The sequence below is a fragment of the Arvicola amphibius genome, chromosome 8, assembly GCF_903992535.2.
Source record: "Arvicola amphibius chromosome 8, mArvAmp1.2, whole genome shotgun sequence".
NCBI classification, from domain to species: domain Eukaryota; kingdom Metazoa; phylum Chordata; class Mammalia; order Rodentia; family Cricetidae; genus Arvicola; species Arvicola amphibius.
The window spans coordinates 114,145,007-114,163,334 of record NC_052054.1 but is presented as its reverse complement, the minus strand read 5'-3'; the positions used below and the strand labels follow the sequence as shown (position 1 = coordinate 114,163,334).

The 18,328-nt window shown below is 45.1% G+C and overlaps 1 protein-coding gene across 1 annotated transcript in view; it reads right to left on the bottom strand.

The window, feature by feature from the left end:
- Epha4 (EPH receptor A4) overlaps positions 1 to 18,328 on the bottom strand; it is a 141,133-nt gene that overhangs the window by 52,945 nt on the left and 69,860 nt on the right. The window contains exon 5 of the mRNA XM_038339013.1: positions 248 to 586. Coding sequence (XP_038194941.1) covers positions 248 to 586 — 339 coding nt within the window. The remainder of the gene's footprint in view (positions 1 to 247; positions 587 to 18,328) is intronic.

Sequence of the window (18,328 nt, the reverse complement as noted above, 5' to 3'; positions counted from 1 at the left end):
CTAATGTGTCATTGTCTTTCAATTGTGCTGTCTGATTCTTCATTTTATTTCTGCTGCCCAGCATAAGGCACAGTATGCAGCTGCTGTCTGAAGCAATACAGTATTTGCTAAACTGATAACTGTCCTCCTCCAAATCTTCTTTATTTTAACACAACTTCTGGGTTTATAACAGGCTTTGTTTCGATTTTCAGCACAGTGATACAATTTGTGATTATCGCACCCACGACTTAATAGGAAGTATTCCTACCTGCTTGGTTGGTTGTCACAGTGACAGACACTGACTGGTCCGGGCTGGGGTTGTACTTAGATACTCCGTTCACTGCCCAGATCTCAAAGGTGTAATTGGTGTGCGCTAAGAGGTCAGTGATGGAGACTCTAGTCGTCTTGAGGCCGTTCTGCTGTGGCGTGTAGTGCACTCCGCTCCCACAGGGCCGGCACTTGCTGGGGTCACCGGCTCCACACTTCTTGCAGACCACATTGTAAGAAATGTCTTGACGGCCCCCTGTGTTCTGAGGACTGCTCCATTCCAAGTTCACCGACGTCTCGTTGACATTGGAAATCAAGTTGAGGGGAGCAGATGGTGGGCCTGAGGAGAGAGAAACAGACCGTCACCCCAAGAACTGAGACCCTGTTGGACTCCTTCAGAGTTTCTATTATTCTCTCTGCCGAAGTAAGGTCCACTTGGCAAAGCGAGCAAAAGGCAAAGAGAGCTAACCAAAAGAAACCTTCAAAAGAACAATGCACTAGAAGTTGTGCGTGTTGATGTCATCCTACTTCCAGTGCAAATAAACATGCCACTTAGAGACATGAAACCACTCCACAGCGAGCGGGCTCGAAGCCCAAGCCTGCTCTCAGTTGGCAGGGAGGCAGCATACGTTATCTGGTCCCCATCTTACCTTCTGAAATTCGGCTCCACAAATGGGATTCCAATTCCCGGGGCTGTGGGGGACTGGAAAAATTAGTCGGCTTTTGAAGATGTGTTCTGATTGCTCAGTGGAACACATCACCAATAGCAAATTAAACGATCGAGCTACAGAGATCGGAGTCTGCAGGCGCAGATTCAAGTGAAAGTGTAACCACTGGTGGGTCATTAGCAGGAACTGGTCTAACAGGACCGCAAAGATGGGGAAGAGATCTCAGAGCTAGTCCCGGGCTGTCCATGTCCACCACATCCCTGCTTCTCACTCCTCCATAGAGTAGAGCTGCAGCCGGCTATCTAAAATCACATCCATTCCCACTGACATCAAAAAGTTTCTGAAATGTGAACGGACGGTGATGACTGCCATCCTAGATGGACTGGTTGGCAAAGCCTCATGGGTAGAAAACAATAGAAGATAAGACTATCAACCCTTAGCCAAGAGGCTATGTCCTAACTGCTGCCAAGCAGAAGTCTGAAACTGAGAGCTGAAAGAGTGACTTTTGCTTTCTCTCTATTAACAACCCTGGCTGTCCTGGAACTCACTCTGCAGACCAGGCTAGCCTCGAATTTACAGATATCCACTTGCTTCTGCATCCCAAGTGCTGGGATTAAAGGTATGCGACCCCCATCAGGAGGGGCTTTCTTGGTCTAACTCGGTTTCAAACATTTAAAAGCAGTCTTTATCGTAAAATAACCAAACGAAAGCAAGCAAACAAACAAAAAGCAAAACAATAACAGAAGCAAGGCAAAGAGCCAAACTGAGTTTTCATGGAACACCCATTCTTTCTCCACACGTACATGTGTATACACATGTATGTATTTATGTGTATATACACACATGTTTGGGGGGGGGGTAAATAACTGCATTGAAGGTAATTCTGCTCTTGTCTCGGGAAGGAATATTTACTGGAGGCCTGCATGGATTTGATGCTTTTCCCCATCAGCTACAATGGAACCCTGAGTCTGGTCCAAAGCGGTGATGGAGACAGAAGTGAGGCAGGTTGCCTATGGGCATAGAGTCACATTCAATATTTGTCACTTGACTTGTGGTGATGAATGGGGCCGGTGGATTTGGTGGAAGTGTTCTGTGTGGGAAATCTCCCTTCCTTCTCTCTCTTACAGCTTAATTGAGGATGTTATTTCAAAAAATCTAAGCAGCTTCTCACTGCATCCCCCGAGACTAATTACCTGAGGCCTCTCTCAGCTGTAAGATCCACTCCCCCAACTTTCAAATCTTAAGGCGGAGGAACCTTAACAAAACTATTGTAAAAGCTGTGTTAAAGCTAAGCCTACTTCATACACTCCCCAGAAACAAAATTAGAAAGGTCCTCTTATTTAGGTTTCAAGACTGAATGTATGCTCCTGACACAGCAGATAGACGAGACTGAGGATGAGCATATGGCTTCAGAATGGACGGAGTTACTGAAATATCAGACTTTCTCTATGTGTCTTTGGCTATCCTGGAACTTGTTTTGTAGACCAGGCTGGCCTCGAACCCAAAGATTCTCATGCCTCTGCCTCCCAAGTGCTGAGATTAAATAAAGGCATATGTATGCTACCATGCCTGGCAAAAATAAGACTTTTAAGAGCCAAATATGGTATTAATTTTCAATACTAAATACTAATGATGGGGGGACTGAGATGCAGAAGGAAGACAGGTAATAGTGCAGGCTACACAATATCATTCATAACAGAGCTTACTGAAGTCTCAGTGTACCGTACCCTAGAATGTGAGGTTAGCTCTGCTCCACTGGGCAGAACGTTGGCTTGAAGTAGGAGCGTGCATTTTCTACTCTTCAAAGTCTGTGACTTGTGGTCACCACGGTAAAAGCCCTCATCAGGCTGCAGGTGGAGCTGGCTAGAGTCTGGTTTATGAAGCGGGTCAGCCACTGTTTCTTACTTTCCTGTGGCTTCCAGGGCTGACCAAGAGTGACTCTGAAATCCATTAACCTCCTTCCCGAGGCTCCCCGTCCACTTTCACATGGGAAAATGAGACACAATGAAGCCAAGCACTGCAGAGGCAAAAGTCAGCAATTAGTATGGAGGACGGGGCACGGCGGTGTCTAAACAGTGAAGAAATGGAGCAGAAAACTAAATGGTCACTGGAGCCGGAGCTGTGGCACTGCCGTGTGGAAAGCCATACAAGATGCAGCAAGACTTCAGGGGGGGTGTGTATGAAAACAGGCTCTGGTCCCCAACAGCCTCCTTGGTAAATGCTGCAGGAGTAAGAACAAGGTTTAAACTCAATGTCGCCTCCAGGAACGGTCTAAAGAACCACACGGCCTGTGCGTCATGTTTTGCTGTCTTAGAACATGATGAGAACACTGTAGCAGGGCACAACTTGGACAATGATGGTCACGTGATAAAGGGGGAAGCGAAACATGGAAATCCCTGCCCGGTATGATTAGCGCACTGGTCCACGGAGGAACCGCAAGAGCACGCGTGCTTTACCAGCTGAAATCGTAATGATGGCTGTGTCTCGTCTGTGGCCTTGGGGTTTCTTTTAATAACTCTGGCCAATTAAAAGATGAAAAACATGTAATGGGTGTGTTCCTCCTGTCTAGCGAAGGGCCACGGCTTCCTCAGGGGAAAAAATTCTCTTCTCAAGACAATGAAGAAAAGAAAATTGGTGGACCTGAAGACAGCCAAAGCCGATCTAGGTCTCTGGTTAGATGTAACATCACCTAGGTCTCTGGTTAGATGTAACATCACCTAGGTCTCTGGTTAGATGTAACACCACCTAGGTCTCTGGTTAGATGTAACACCACTTAGGTCTCTGGTTAGATGTATCACCACCTAGGTCTCTGGTTAGATGTAACATCACCTAGGTCTCTGGTTAGATGTATCACCACCTAGGTCTCTGGTTAGATGTAACACACCTAGGTCTCTGGTTAGATGTAACACCACCTAGGTCTCTGGTTAGATGTATCATCACCTAGGTCTCTGGTTAGATGTAACACACCTAGGTCTCTGGTTAGATGTATCACCACCTAGGTCTCTGGTTAGATGTAACATCACCTAGGTCTCTGGTTAGATGTATCACCACCTAGGTCTCTGGTTAGATGTAACACACCTAGGTCTCTGGTTAGATGTAACACCACCTAGGTCTCTGGTTAGATGTAACACCACCTAGGTCTCTGGTTAGATGTAACACACCTAGGTCTCTGGTTAGATGTATCATCACCTAGGTCTCTGGTTAGATGTATCATCACCTAGGTCTCTGGTTAGATGTATCATCACCTAGGTCTCTGGTTAGATGTATCATCACCTAGGTCTCTGGTTAGATGTATCATCACCTAGGTCTCTGGTTAGATGTATCATCACCTAGGTCTCTGGTTAGATGTATCATCACCTAGGTCTCTGGTTAGATGTATCATCACCTAGGTCTCTGGTTAGATGTATCATCACCTAGGTCTCTGGTTAGATGTATCATCACCTAGGTCTCTGGTTAGATGTAACACACCTAGGTCTCTGGTTAGATGTATCATCACCTAGGTCTCTGGTTAGATGTATCATCACCTAGGTCTCTGGTTAGATGTAACATCACCTAGGTCTCTGGTTAGATGTATCATCACCTAGGTCTCTGGTTAGATGTATCATCACCTAGGTCTCTGGTTAGATGTAACACACCTAGGTCTCTGGTTAGATGTATCATCACCTAGGTCTCTGGTTAGATGTATCATCACCTAGGTCTCTGGTTAGATGTAACATCACCTAGGTCTCTGGTTAGATGTAACATCACCTAGGTCTCTGGTTAGATGTAACACCACCTAGGTCTCTGGTTAGATGTATCATCACCTAGGTCTCTGGTTAGATGTATCATCACCTAGGTCTCTGGTTAGATGTATCATCAGCGCTCTGACTCTTTGCAGGGACGGCTCAGAGAAACCAGGCGTGTTGGGAAACATGAACTCTCAGCCGATAAACAGGCCGTATATAATCACGCCCCATTCTCTCATAAGTTTTGTACCTGAGTATCTAGCAGTGACCACCCCTCCTTCCCAGTCAGAGATTAAGCCCATCTGCAAGTGAAGTCTCCAATTTAAGTGCAGTAGGGCTCGCTAGACCCACGCAGTCCACTTTCAGAGGTCCAACCAACCGGTTGTAAGTATTCAAGAAAGAGTGTGTTCTCGTGAACTTAAGCAGCCTGCTAGCTGTCTTGTTTGTTTTTCATTATTCCAAAAGAATACAGTACGTGTAACTATGCAGACAGCAGTAGACAGCATTATACTGTATTAGTTAAAAGTGCCCCGATGAATATTTAAAGTACCTGGGAAAATGGTGTTGTTCATATCATGTTAGATGTAAGGAAATCATCCTTGAATTTCCCTGAAGGTCCTAGAGCCAATCCCAGATGTATACACAGTGAGGACTACATGACTTTTATATCAATAAAAGCTATTGCAGAACGCGATCAAATTTCCTACTCCTTTCGCCTGTACCACTCTTACTGGGCACACATTGATCACCAAGGATCACTGTGAGGAGCAAAGCGTCTTCGAACACCTATCACTATTAGTCTGAATACAGGGCTGGCAGCAAGAGGGGTACCATGCCTGCTTCAGTTCCTTGTTTCCGTGGCTCTGTTCGCTTACGACGCCTGGCAGTTTCTTACTAACCAGACAGAGCCACTGAACATCTGTCCCCATCTATCACCTCTGTCTAAGTCATCCTCCAGGGGATGAATGTTCTCATTATTTTCCCTGTCTACCATTATTTCCTAATATCTAGTTCAGAGAAAGCTCAATCAATGTTTGATGAGCGAGTAGATGGATGGACAGCAAAGTCCTTGAGTGTAACTTGTAACACACAGATGAAAACGGGCTTCCTTAAGTTAAGGATGCACCGCTCAGTTTCTCCCGGAAGGTTCATTCGCATTAACTCATTCCCACAGACTAACCAGGCTGGGAAAGCTGGGGAAGGCTGTGTATCCAGTATCAATGGTTACCAATGCTGGAGGGGCTGTGGAGTGCTTGTTTATTTAACAAATATTTGAGTGTCTCATTCTGTCATCTGCTGGGTGGAAAGGAGAGGGGGGAAAAAACACCTTGGTAATGCACCTGTGGTCGATGCCTTGCTAGGAAGAGGGTTTGTAGAGGAAACCAGCTAAGGGAATCTAAACATGAAGTATGTGTGCATTGGATTTACAGGGCAAGCACCCACTCCTCTCTGACCTGTTCCTACGGACTCCATGACTAACCACAGCGCCTGGGAGTTTAAAATGGGGTCTGTCAATTAAAGCTTTGTCAAGTCAGAGCTGAAGGCTCCACTTTCTCTTCTGCTTTGTTCTCCTGTGATAATTTATCAAGCTAGTGAAAATCTCTCTGGAAGAAATGGATTCTAACGTTTCTAAAGGAAGCCTCACATTTGCCTTTAATAGAATTTTAATAGAGCTCCCCTCCCCCCAACTAACTTTATTTTTATCACCAAATTAAGCCATTTTTAAATATGAAATAATCAAATGCTGAAGTGCTCGTAAGGGAAGAGACACTGCTCAGTTTCATTTTGAATCGAGTTTGCAAATCTCCCCATGGCATTCACAGACAGGCTCGACATTCTGTCTCTGCACCCCAAGAACGGGGCGGGCGTGTGAGACTCTTTGCAAGGTTTTACATTTCGAACGCCCTTCTTGTTTTTGATTTAATTTAGTGGCACAGATAATAACTACAGTACCAGAAACAAAAGGCAAACGCAGGAACCTTTAATTTATGAATCGAGCAGGGTCAGCATTCTTTCTTTGTGAGAACGTTTTATTGCAGAGCCGCGTTGTAAATATTTTAGCCTTTATGGGCCATATGCTCTTGGCGACAACCACCCGGCAGCCACAGCAAGTATCTCCACCATCGGGTATAGCTGTACCCAAGAAAACTTGGCAAAACGAGACAGGTTGTCATTGGCCATAGCTTCTCAATCATTCCTAGAGGAATTAGCAGTGGCTTTTAACCTTCATAATGCAGCTCCTCATGTTGCGGTGATCCCCCCCAATCATATATAAAATTATTTTGGTTGCTACGTCATAGCTATAATTTTGCTACTGCTATCTATAAATCGTGTTGTAAATATCCATGTTTTCCGGTGGCCTTAGGCAACCGCAAGGGGTCAAGATCCACAGGTTGAGAACTGTTGAATTAGATGCTTCTTCCCAGGAAGAAGAGGGTCTCTGGTGCTGTGGAACCACCACAGACTTACACACTTGCACACTTAAGTCTTCAGCTGGTGACTTGGGAAGGTGTGGGGAACATTTAAATGGGTAAAGTCTTGCTGGACAAAGGACATCAGAGCAAAGGCTTTGAGTTGTAGCCTGACTGTGCCCCCTGCTTCCAGGCATCTGCAACAATGTAACTCCTATTCCTGCTGCAACCCCCAAGATCCAATCCTGTGACTTGCAACCCTGATGGACCTGTACCCCCTTAACCATGAGCCACAGTAAATCTTCCCCCCACTTCCATACATTGTTTTTGTCAGGATTCTGCCATGGCATAGTAAATACGGGTACCCTCATAATTCTCTAGACATTAAGCTCAACACAAGTCAATATAGGAAGCTCCAAACTAGGAGGTCAAGAACAACACCAGTTTCTAAAGTCGAAGTCGCACCCCATGCGTTGTCTGAGGATGGAACGAAATGCCTGAAATATGACTTCCCACTGCTCTGCCGAAGATGGGCACCGCACTTCTCGTCACTGTGGAGAAGTTAAATGAACATCACTTCCTTCGGCGGTGTGAAATGCTTTTCACATCACCTAGCAGGTACTAGCGAGAGGTGTTACCACGGGTAATTACTGTTTTCCTGTGGAATGTCAGCTCACATCCAGTTGATGAGGGTTTGACAGTAAGAGGCCCCGAAGAAATTATAGCCAAATTATAGCAGATACAAAGGGTTATCACAGCATATCCTGTTGTATCATAAAATACCATGTTATATCACAAAAGAGATTTTCTTCCTCCTTTGCTAAGTGTGTGTCCTCTCCTCTGGGGAAGGGCAGCAGATACAATGGAGATGACTCAGAGGTTAAGAGTGGGTACTTCTCATGCGGAAGACCTGGGTTTAGTTTCCAGCACACATCAGGTGGCTCCCAACTGCCTGTGACTCCAGTTCCTTTCTGGTCTACTCTGGCACGACACTACCATGCATGCGTCCTGTATATACACAAATATACACATGATGTAAACCCACCAGTTCATCATGAACCTGGTCCTTAACGTGTCCAGGGTAAGGTACAACCGTCATGTGAATTCATTCCATGGGAAGCAGAGGCCACAATACAACATCTAGTGCACTCCACCCAACCCCTATGAACTGGAAACAGACTTAATTCTTAAGGAAGATATTAACACTTCAGCTATGATGATTCCATTTGGATGCAAGTTTAAAGGGCACATACAGACGTGGTGCAAAGTTCCACGCAAACCCGAAAATTCAATTTCTTCTGACAACTGGAATCAAAGGGATTACAGACCCCGAGGCACCCATCACATAACCTTTTTATTTCCTTCCTGTGAGAATATTAGTTTCCATTCTTAGTTCTCAGTTTATTACTATTTGGGGGTATATTCACGTATGTGGAGGGGCGTGCATGTTGGCGCATGTGGAAGCCAGAGCAAACCGTGGAGCATTTCCTCTCCTGCTGTCCACTCTGAATTTTAGATAAGATCCTTTCTTTTGCCTGGATTTAAGCAAGAAGGTTAGCTTGGCTGGCCACTGAGCCACAGGGCTGGGATTACAAGAGCATGCCGCCATATTGGAATGAAAACAAAACAAAACAATAAACCAGGAAAAAAAGGGGGGGGTTGGGGAATTGAACCTACAGACAAGTATTTTACCTACTCAGCTTTCTCCACAGTCCACGGTTTATTCTTTATAGTCCCATTATACACTGCACACTGGTGTATTTAACAGTCTAATACAAAACTGCCAAGTAAGTGGGGGGCTCCTTTATCTGGATAGTGCAAGGGCCTTGTCAGGCACAACATTGCCATAGCCTGGTATCACAAAGGCTGACAGGAAAATAAATAAATAAATTAGGGGCAACTTTATATTAAAATATTAGAAAAGGAAGTTCTAGCTTGTAACCATAACAAGGAGTCCGTCAGTTGACAGGAATGTCACAGTACCAGGGCTCCTGTGGGCACCACGGCATCCAGACTCATGACAGATTTTTAATACTTAACTGATTCCTAATTACCATCTTAAAATTCAAGGCTTGAGCCATGAAATTAATTCTGGAAGTAGCAAGGAACTTCCCAGGAGCCTGGGTAGAAAATGTAACTCCTAACATGATCAATTTCTTTGAGCACAACTGTCACCCGATGAAACGCCAAGGCGACCAGTTCCAAGACATTATCTTCTGAGGAAGAGGCACCTTGGGGCTCCAGTTCCATCTCTTAAGGCTGCAAGGAGCATGTGGAACTTTGGGCTGTCAATAATACTTCACTGTCTTAGCTGGAAAGCCCTTCAACCCTTCAGATAAGCTTTTGTTGTTAATCTCTCTCAGGCTGAAAGACAGGTTGTAAGGCAGAATAAACAGTTGGGGGGTGTAAAGGTTTGGACTTTGAAATGAAGCCTCTACTTTTCCCCATGATAGCTGTATATGTGGCCACCACTAATGGCTTTCTCTTGACCCTGGCAGCTGGGTTAGTTTACATAAAGACTGTTATCCAGGGATACCGCTTCAGAGATTTATGAATGGGGCAGAACCTTTTATCACAGCGGTTTATGTGCTTGAACAATACAAACGCCAAGGCAGAGCTGTCCACGATTTCAAGACTAAACCACTTGGACACATCCATCACTTGTTGCTGTCATGAAGCAGTTTCAGCTTCTCAGAGAGGGCAACGCTGGGATTCCGCCAAGGCCTTTCTCTTGTTTCTATTTGGCCCCTCTCCTCTCCAGGAATATTGGCTAAATATTTTGTTTTGTTATATGAGATGACTAGAGTATATAGTTAAGCACTTTGTAGACTCTCAGGTATACACGAGTGCTGGAAATAGACAGGACCAAGGAAAGTCTGACTGCCATTTCCTTCAGGAATTAGCAGAGCTGTGCATGGGTGTATGTTTCTTGCAATATCTTTCCATACTTTATCTTAAATCTAACACCCAAATAAAATTTTTTAAGAAAGGCATCAGGACAATTGGATAACCAAAAATCGGTATGAACAGAAGCTAAGCAGGCTGGGGAGATGGCTCAGGTGACAATGTGCTGATTTCGGAGACCTGAGTTCGGAGCCTCAGCATCCACACAAAAGACTGGTGTGGTGATACCTGTCTGTAACACAGTGCTATAGGTAGAAAAAATTGGGTCACCTAGTGGCTCGTTGGTCATCCAGCCCAGTCAGAATGCTGAACTCTGGGTTTAGTGACACCTTGTGGCAAAGAGTAACATGGAGAGTGACAGAAGATACCCATGCTGACCTTTGACCTCCTCTCTCTCTCTCTCTCTCTCTCTCTCTCTCTCTCTCTCACACACACACACACACACACACACAGAGAGAGAGAGAACAAAAGAAGGAAGGAGGAAGGGAGGGAGGCAGGCAAGCTAAGCAATTCAACCAAATTAACAGAGCAAGCTGGTTCTAGCTTTATCAGAGATTCATACCCCAAAGCAAATCGATCCCCTCAGTACCTCAAAGAGACAGAAAACAATGACACTTAGCTATGAATTCCTTTTTTGAACAAATCGGAACACTTCTAATTCTCTCAGCTTACCCCAGAGTTCAACTTCTCCAAGTCCAGTGCCCTTCAAGCAGATGGCTAGCTGGCATTACTTTTCTGACAGGGCTCTAGGCTTCACTGTTCTGCCCTCTGTGTGCTGTCTACCTCTACACCACAGGGTACTTAGGAGTTTCTGGTAAAAGCTCCTTCCCTCGTGGAAGATCACAGGAGGGGGCAAGCAGAGCAGTTCCATCTCCTAGATGGAGCTCTGTCCTCAGCTCATCTTTCCTGGGCCCTAGGTAGCAGGCGGAGCCGTACAGGAAAAGAGAAAAATCACACTGCTGGTAGCAAAGAAGATCCTTGGTTCACACCCCAGGGGAGCTCAGAAAAATGCATAATTGACCCCGTTTCAAAGAAGCATGCTGTGCGTAACCGCTGTATGGCTTCAGTGGGGAGTGTCAGGGATGCCATCCAGAAATGATGAGGCTTGCTTGACGGCAAGCCACTCTTAATTATTCATGGCGGTAGAAAAACTGTAATAACCTGGCTAAATGGCAACGGCAGATTATCCGAGCCTTTCGCGGGAGCAAAGATTAACGCTCCTCCCACCTAGGCATTTCCTCCTGGAGTGTGCAGTATGGTGTTTGTTCCTGCGCAATGGAAAAGGAGGTCAGAGAGGAAGAGGCGATACGGTGATACGGTGGTAAGCGATCTTATGGAATAGCCTGACACTTTCAAAGTCTTCAAATAACTAGTCAGCGCACAGTCAGCCCGAAGCCTGTCTAGTACCTAACATTCAGTCCTTGTGCGAGGTCAGGTCAACCTCAGGCAGAGCTCCTTGACGGTTAGGCGCCCTGATTTGGAGGGTGGCCTAAGGCTCGCGGATGAGGCTAGGCTGGATAGCTTGGCCAGTGAAGAGCAGAGATAAGCCTTTAAGCTCCTCCAAAATGCACTGCCATGACCTCTGGCTTTTTTTCTTTTTTGGTTTTTTGAGACAAGGTTTCTCTGTGGTTTTGGAGCCTGCCCTGAAACTAGCGCTGTAGAACAGGCTGGCCTCGAACTCACAGAGATCTGCCTGCCTCTGACTCCCGAGTGCTGGGATTCAAGGCATGCGCCACCACAGCCTGGCATACCCCTGGCTTTTTAAATATGGTTCGAAGAAAGAACGCAGGTCCTCAGAGCTCGAGTGGCAAGTGCCTTAGCCACTGAGCCATCTTCCCCGTGCCTCCCTCTCAACTACCTCAACCCTAATTGTCTTCATGGAAGAACCCTTCACTTGCTCCGTCTTCACAGCGCCAAGAGGCAGCTACTGGGGAAGAAACCGGGACCTTGGGCTTTAGAGCAAGTGGCCTACAGATGGAACAGGAGGACAGTTGTATCGATCATCACAATGTTGCTTTGCCACATTTGCCCAGATTGCCAGAGCGAGGAAAAGCAGTGGGAGGATACATTCTGAACTAAACCACAACCGTCACGGCGAGCAGTGTTTCAATTGGATATCCATCTGATCAACAACTTATATCATTATACTATGAGTCTGATATATGAGATGAAGAAATTCCCCCTGGAAATCTTAAAATTCAAGAGTTTTCATACAAAAGGGATTGATGCACAGAGGACAGAAAAAGTTAAAGATTACCCAATGGGCCTCCTGAAACTGCCATTAACAGTTGGGCCACTTTCACACAGTGGCCGCTCCCCATCATTACAATATTAGCTATTTGCAGCTCCAAAGTAAAAAGAAATACAGATGGGGGGGAAGGGGGACACAAGATGTACTAAACTTGAAACTGAAGGGTGACTTTTATTCTACGGTTTAGACATCAAAGCCTTACTTTAGACACACCTCCCCAAATCCCTAAGCCAGACTGCTAAATATATAAATCTTTCGGGGTGGGGGAATAATTGAACTGAGCATCTGGGGGCACCTTCAAGAGCTTGTTTGAAAATTGATAACATTCTCCAAAATAGGCCACTTTTCAGAAAGAAAAAAAAAAAAAGAAGGGAAAAAAAGGTTTCCTTCTGACCTTGGAAGCGAGTAAGGACGATGTTATTTTAATTTGCATTCAGATTTTAACAACACAGTCACACGGCACCAGTGGGACCGACGCTGGGTTTCCACTGAAGACTGCTCATCATTTCATTATGCTTCATTATGTTGATAACTGCCAGCCAGCATTAGACGGGAGGGCTTTGAGTAATAGAACTGAAATGGTGGTTTCTAAAACTTTCTCGAGGAAATACAGCAGCACGCTAAATTCAATTAGAGGAGGCGAGCAGGAAGACAAGCCGGTACCATTCATCCCTTGCTTGGAGCTCACTTGGTCGGTTCAAGTTCTTGATACCCTCAACCTTCAGAAAGCTTTCTCAAATCAGGACCCTTCAGCCTAGATCTAGGTAAATTTCTGCTCATGTAGCCTTAAGCTTTTTTTCCAGTGTAAATTGTCTTAAAAGCTGCGGTGCTGGGAATATTTAAGACACGAAGTATAAGTCAATCAGTCTGTTTGGACAGCTGATGGAGATACTGAAGGCCATTTACTCGGAGATGCAAACAGAGAGGCCATTCAGGTTGGCAATGCAAAGTCTAGTCTCTCATCTGCAGAATGCCCATGATCTCCGACACTGATAAATTTTACCAAACAAGTGGCACACACAGAAGCACAAGAATGAATTTTCAACCAAAGGCCACAGAAATGGACTCTTCAAACAGGGCTAGGCAAAGTAGCAAAATAACAGTTGTTGGGCTTATTGGGGGGGGGGGTGTATACCCAAAACTAACGACTCCCTCTGTAAGGTAGTTGCTCACATATTTTGAAGTGTATCAGAAGTTGCAGAGTTACCTTAAACATAATATTGGCTCAGCGCCTCACTATAATCTCTGAACACCAGCTAAGCACTAAGGTCATAAAGGACTTCCTGTTCTTGCATGGGATCCTTCCCAGCCCTTCCCAGCATTGAAGAAAGCCAGACTACATTCCAGAAGGGAAAGGGAAATTCAAGGGGAGAAGAGGTTACTAGGTAGCTTAGTTATAAGATGTGCCTTTTATTAATAAGAATAATAATAATAAATAGCCATTCCAGAGTGTGGCATGCTATCATCTCAGCAAGTGGGAGGTAGAGGATCAAGAAAGAATTCAAGGTCATCCTCAGGCAACAGAGGAAGAGTTCAATGCCAGCCTGGGCTATAAGACACTGGGCCTCAAAAAAAATTATATATCCTGCTGGGGAGGGCATGAACTTAAATTCAATCCTGAGGTCCACTGCTTTCTTGGGTCTCTGTCTACAGACAATATTACCTGCAAACCACAGTGCCTTCTCCTCTGATGGGGCGGACCTGTGAGGGAATGCGCGAGAAATATTTAACATTTCCACTCTCTGACATCAATTTCCAGGGAATCTGAAAGGACCACAAAAGCCAAAGCCAAAACCATGCATAGAGTGAGGCCTCTAGTGGTTGTACGGCCTCCAGCTGGGTTGGGTGTTTTTTTCAGAAAAAGACAAATGAACGAATTGATTTCCATTCAGGGCAAATGTTCTGGATCCTTGAAGCGCCCTTCCAGGTCCCACAAGCTGAAATGAGAGCCACACACATTAAAGAGAATCCCTGAGCTCCTGCCCTTCAGACAGAGAACTCAGACCCCAGGAATCACTGATGCACCCACCTGTCCCGTGGGGTTACCTGTGAACTTGTCAGAAATGCAGAATTCCAGGCCTGACACCTGCCCCACCAATGCCTACATGGCTCTCATGTCTTGCACGTGATGTGTAGAGTAGACACTGCTATGGCTGGGTATGGCGGCAATTCACCTATGATCTTGAATTATTGAAGATGGGGGTATCAAGTAAAGGGATCATGAGTCTGAGGCTAGTCCACATAATTTAAGAAAATTCTATTTCTAAAAAGAGCTGGCTGGCTGGCTCAACTGGAGAGCTCATGTTTAGCATATGCATGGCCCAGGCAGGGTTCAATCCCCAGAAGTGGGAAAAGAAGAGAAATAATAATAATAATAATAATAATAATAATAATAATAATAATAAATACTAGTATCAGCATTTAACACTAGGCTCCCTTCTTTGAAACAGGTATGAGACACTTCTTAATTATTCAGATTGTTACATCTCAGTCTGTTGGAGCCATATCTACTCACTTTAGGGTAACCAGAGGTTCCCTCAAAAGTCCTCCAAAACCAAAGTGTATTATTATTAATTTTCCACATTTTTCCCAGTGGCGGTGACAGTACAAACTTCTAGGTGTCTTCTTCTGAATTAGTTGGTGCGACTTGTCTTTACCTGGTCTAATTGTCCCCCAGGTGAACAAAAACCTGATTTTACAAGCCACTGGAGCAGTCTCACTTTGGCTAGAAGAATGCGTCTCGGAGAGTGTGTTTTATTTCTTCATTAGTGTGCAGTCACAGTGAGCGATCACTAAATGCGGGGCTGCATAAGAATGCTGGGGTTAAAGACAGCATAATGAACAAAGAAGGTGCCTGATTATCATGGCTGTCAGCACAGGGGAATTGGGTTTGTCACCTGGCTTAACCAACTGGGAAGAACTGATTAGGGGCTGGAATTCATTTGAAAGGGTCCCCTGATGTTTATGTTCCCTTCCATCCCCACATCTCGTCAAGAGAATCCCGATAAAGCTAGGAATGGGGAGGATTGGTTCTGTGGGTTATCTGAACAAGGGCTTCTTTGAGAAACTCCCACTGTTTCCTCTACGGAACCATCTACCTAATGGCTGTAGACTGGAACCTTCTGCAAAGTGAGAAACATCTATGTTCATGCTGGTATCTAACAGTGACTGGAGCAGCCCCGTGTGGCTGCTCGGCTCTATCAATGTGGAAGACACAAATAAGCAACTGAATGGAAAGCTTAATGCTTACAACTTTCCATGCTCCTACTGACTGCAGATCAAACAATAAGCTGCCACTCCACTTTCAACAGAATGTCTCAACTAATAATACAGACCCCCTCCAAGGGTCCCTTTCTCTAAGGAGGGCTCCCAAGGTTTACATTATAAATAAAGCTTTAAAAACTATTAACTCTGTAGAGATGTGACATTCATCTTCGCTGTGCAACAGGATTAAAGTCAGAGTCTTCAGACATACCTGGGGTTCAGGGTAGCCACTGAATAATTTAATTGTGTTGTCAGGGCACAAATCACTGACATTTGTGAAGGGGAGTGCCCCCTCCTGTGATGGGGTTGGCCAAGGACTTACGTAACCAAAGAAAGATTTAAAAAAAAGGACAAAGACTTCTCAGGTTCCCACCATGTGTCAGGCTTTCACAAATATTGTCTTAATTACTTTTAAAAGCAGCCATAGGCGTAGATAGTGAGAATCTACTTCACAGAGAAGGGACTTGGAGACATTAAACACTCTTAGTCACAAACTTGCTGTGAGGAAGCTCTAACTGGCTGCGAAGTCTGTGAGCATGTCATAGAAGCCCTGGGAGCATCAGCAGGATACAGTGATGGCCACAAGTACCAAGCAGGAGACCTCAGAGCACAGAGGAGAGGGAGGAATTCAAGGTGGGAGAAAGGAGGAATTCAAGGTGGGAGAAAGGAACCCCTCGCGACCTTTCCTCACAACTCAAAATGCTCGCGACCCTTGCTCCTTAATCTTGGAGAACACCAACTCGGGGGGGGGGGGGGGGAGAAAAGCAGGGAAGTCATATCAAACTTTTAAAATTTGGGTTTCAATGCATGAGTTTAAAAACCAGTTTGTTTTTCATTGGCTTCTTCAGAATAAAGCTGACAATTTATTCCTCCCAGAATATAAAATTTCACATAGGTGTGATGCCTATGGCAAATAGCCCAACCCAGCACACACATGGCAATCTCTGGAAGTGGGCTACACTCCCAAGCACCAAGTGGCAGTCACTACATTGGCACATGGCTTCTAGAAAGCTAGATAACACATCAGAATCAGGAGAAGAAAAAACACCCATGCTGTTTCCTGACATTCACAGCCCAGGCAAACCTTACCCAGAAAGCAAGAGTCTCTGTGTGGCGAGTAGGTGGGGTCCCTCATACGAATAAAGGGCCATTATGTAAACATCAGCCCGAAATACTTCCTTTTCAACTTGCTCTTGTGCCCACAGTTCCCAGCACTTAAGACTTGTTGTTTGGTAGTGAGCGGAGATGGGGGGCAGGGAACTCATTCTTAAGAGCTTAACATAGAAGAAAAATACTAAAAAACTCAGGATTCGATCAGGTTAAAATAAGAAAAGAGTGTGTGTTGTGGGGAAGGGGGAACCAGACAGGGAAAGAACTTAGCTAGGAAGGCATTAAAAAGAGAGAGTGTGGTAAAAGAAACATCCTAGCTGTTATGGAAGCTGTAAAGTTTCCCTTTGCATTCCTTAATCCTGGAAGTTTAAAGCTGGATCTGGGAGACCAGGTACTAGAACCTTCCAGGGGGTCATACTATAAGTTTTCAGTATGTGCAGCTCCATCTCTGTGCTGGTCAGGGGCGTATCGGTGCTAGCAGCTACCTGGTTTAGAACCAGGAAGACCTACCTTAATTAGCTGTCTCTACAATGTATGTGAGAAAGTTGGACGTGCTGGGCACATCACCTAGGTCTAGTGCTTCCATCACTCCAACAGTCGGCCCTTGTGGTGTTTTGAAAGAAAACGCTCCTTAAAGGGAGGCCACAGGGAGATGTGGCCTTGTTGGAGGAAGTACGTCACGTGGAGCCTGGCTTTGAGCTCTCATATATGTTCAAGCCATGGCCAGTGAGACAGATCACTTCCTGTTTGTTGCCTGTGAGTCAAGATGTAGAACTCTCAGCTCCTTCTCCAGCACCATGTCTGCCTGCCTGCTGCCTTGCTTCCCACCATGATAGTAATGGACTAAACCTCTGAACCTGTAAGGGAGCCTCCACTCCAAAATTAAATGTTTTCCTTTATAAGAGCTGTTGTGGTCATATGATGTGGGATGCCCCTCTGTATACTGTAAATATGTTTTATTATCATTGGTTAGTAAAGAAGTTTCTTTGGCCTATGGCAGGGCAAATTATAGTGTGAGGTTGGAAATCCAAGCAAAGAGACAGGGAGAAAGAAGGCAGAGTTGGGGAGACACCAGCAGCCTTCAGAGGAGTAAGATGCCAGAGCATTGCCAGTAAGCCACGGGGCATGTGGCAACATACAGATAATTAGAAATGGGTTAAGTTATATGTAGAACTTGCTAGTAAGAAACCTGAGCCACCATCGAAACATTTATAATTAATATAAGTCTCTGAGTTGGTTATTTGGGAACTGGTGGGCAGGAAACAAGCATCTGTCTACAGTCATGATGTCTTTTTCCAGAAATAGAGAGAGTCCTCATGTCATAAAAGTCCATTGAGAGGGGTGGACCTAAAACCTCTCTTTTTTCTCCTACAAAGGGTGGTTCCCGATCATGCTACAGAATAAGCTTCCTGAAGTTTCGGCGGATCAAAAGCCAGGAGTGGCATCTATATTCAGTGATGCCAGCCCGTGCTGGTCCATCTGTAATTTACAGCAGTTAAAAAGATCAAAATCATAACAGTCATAATAATAGTAGTATAACCCTAAGAGTAGAATTGTTTTACACACAACCAATGAGAATGTCTAATAACAACAGTCCTGAAGGAGGTAGAGAGGGAGCATTTCTAACCCACAAATTCCAAAGTGCTCTAGAACCCGATGCTTTTGGGGCAGAGTGACGTGATAAGGGGACAAATTCCACAGCTGACCTCATGTGAAAGACTTCCATGAAAACAGAGACACAGTGCGTGT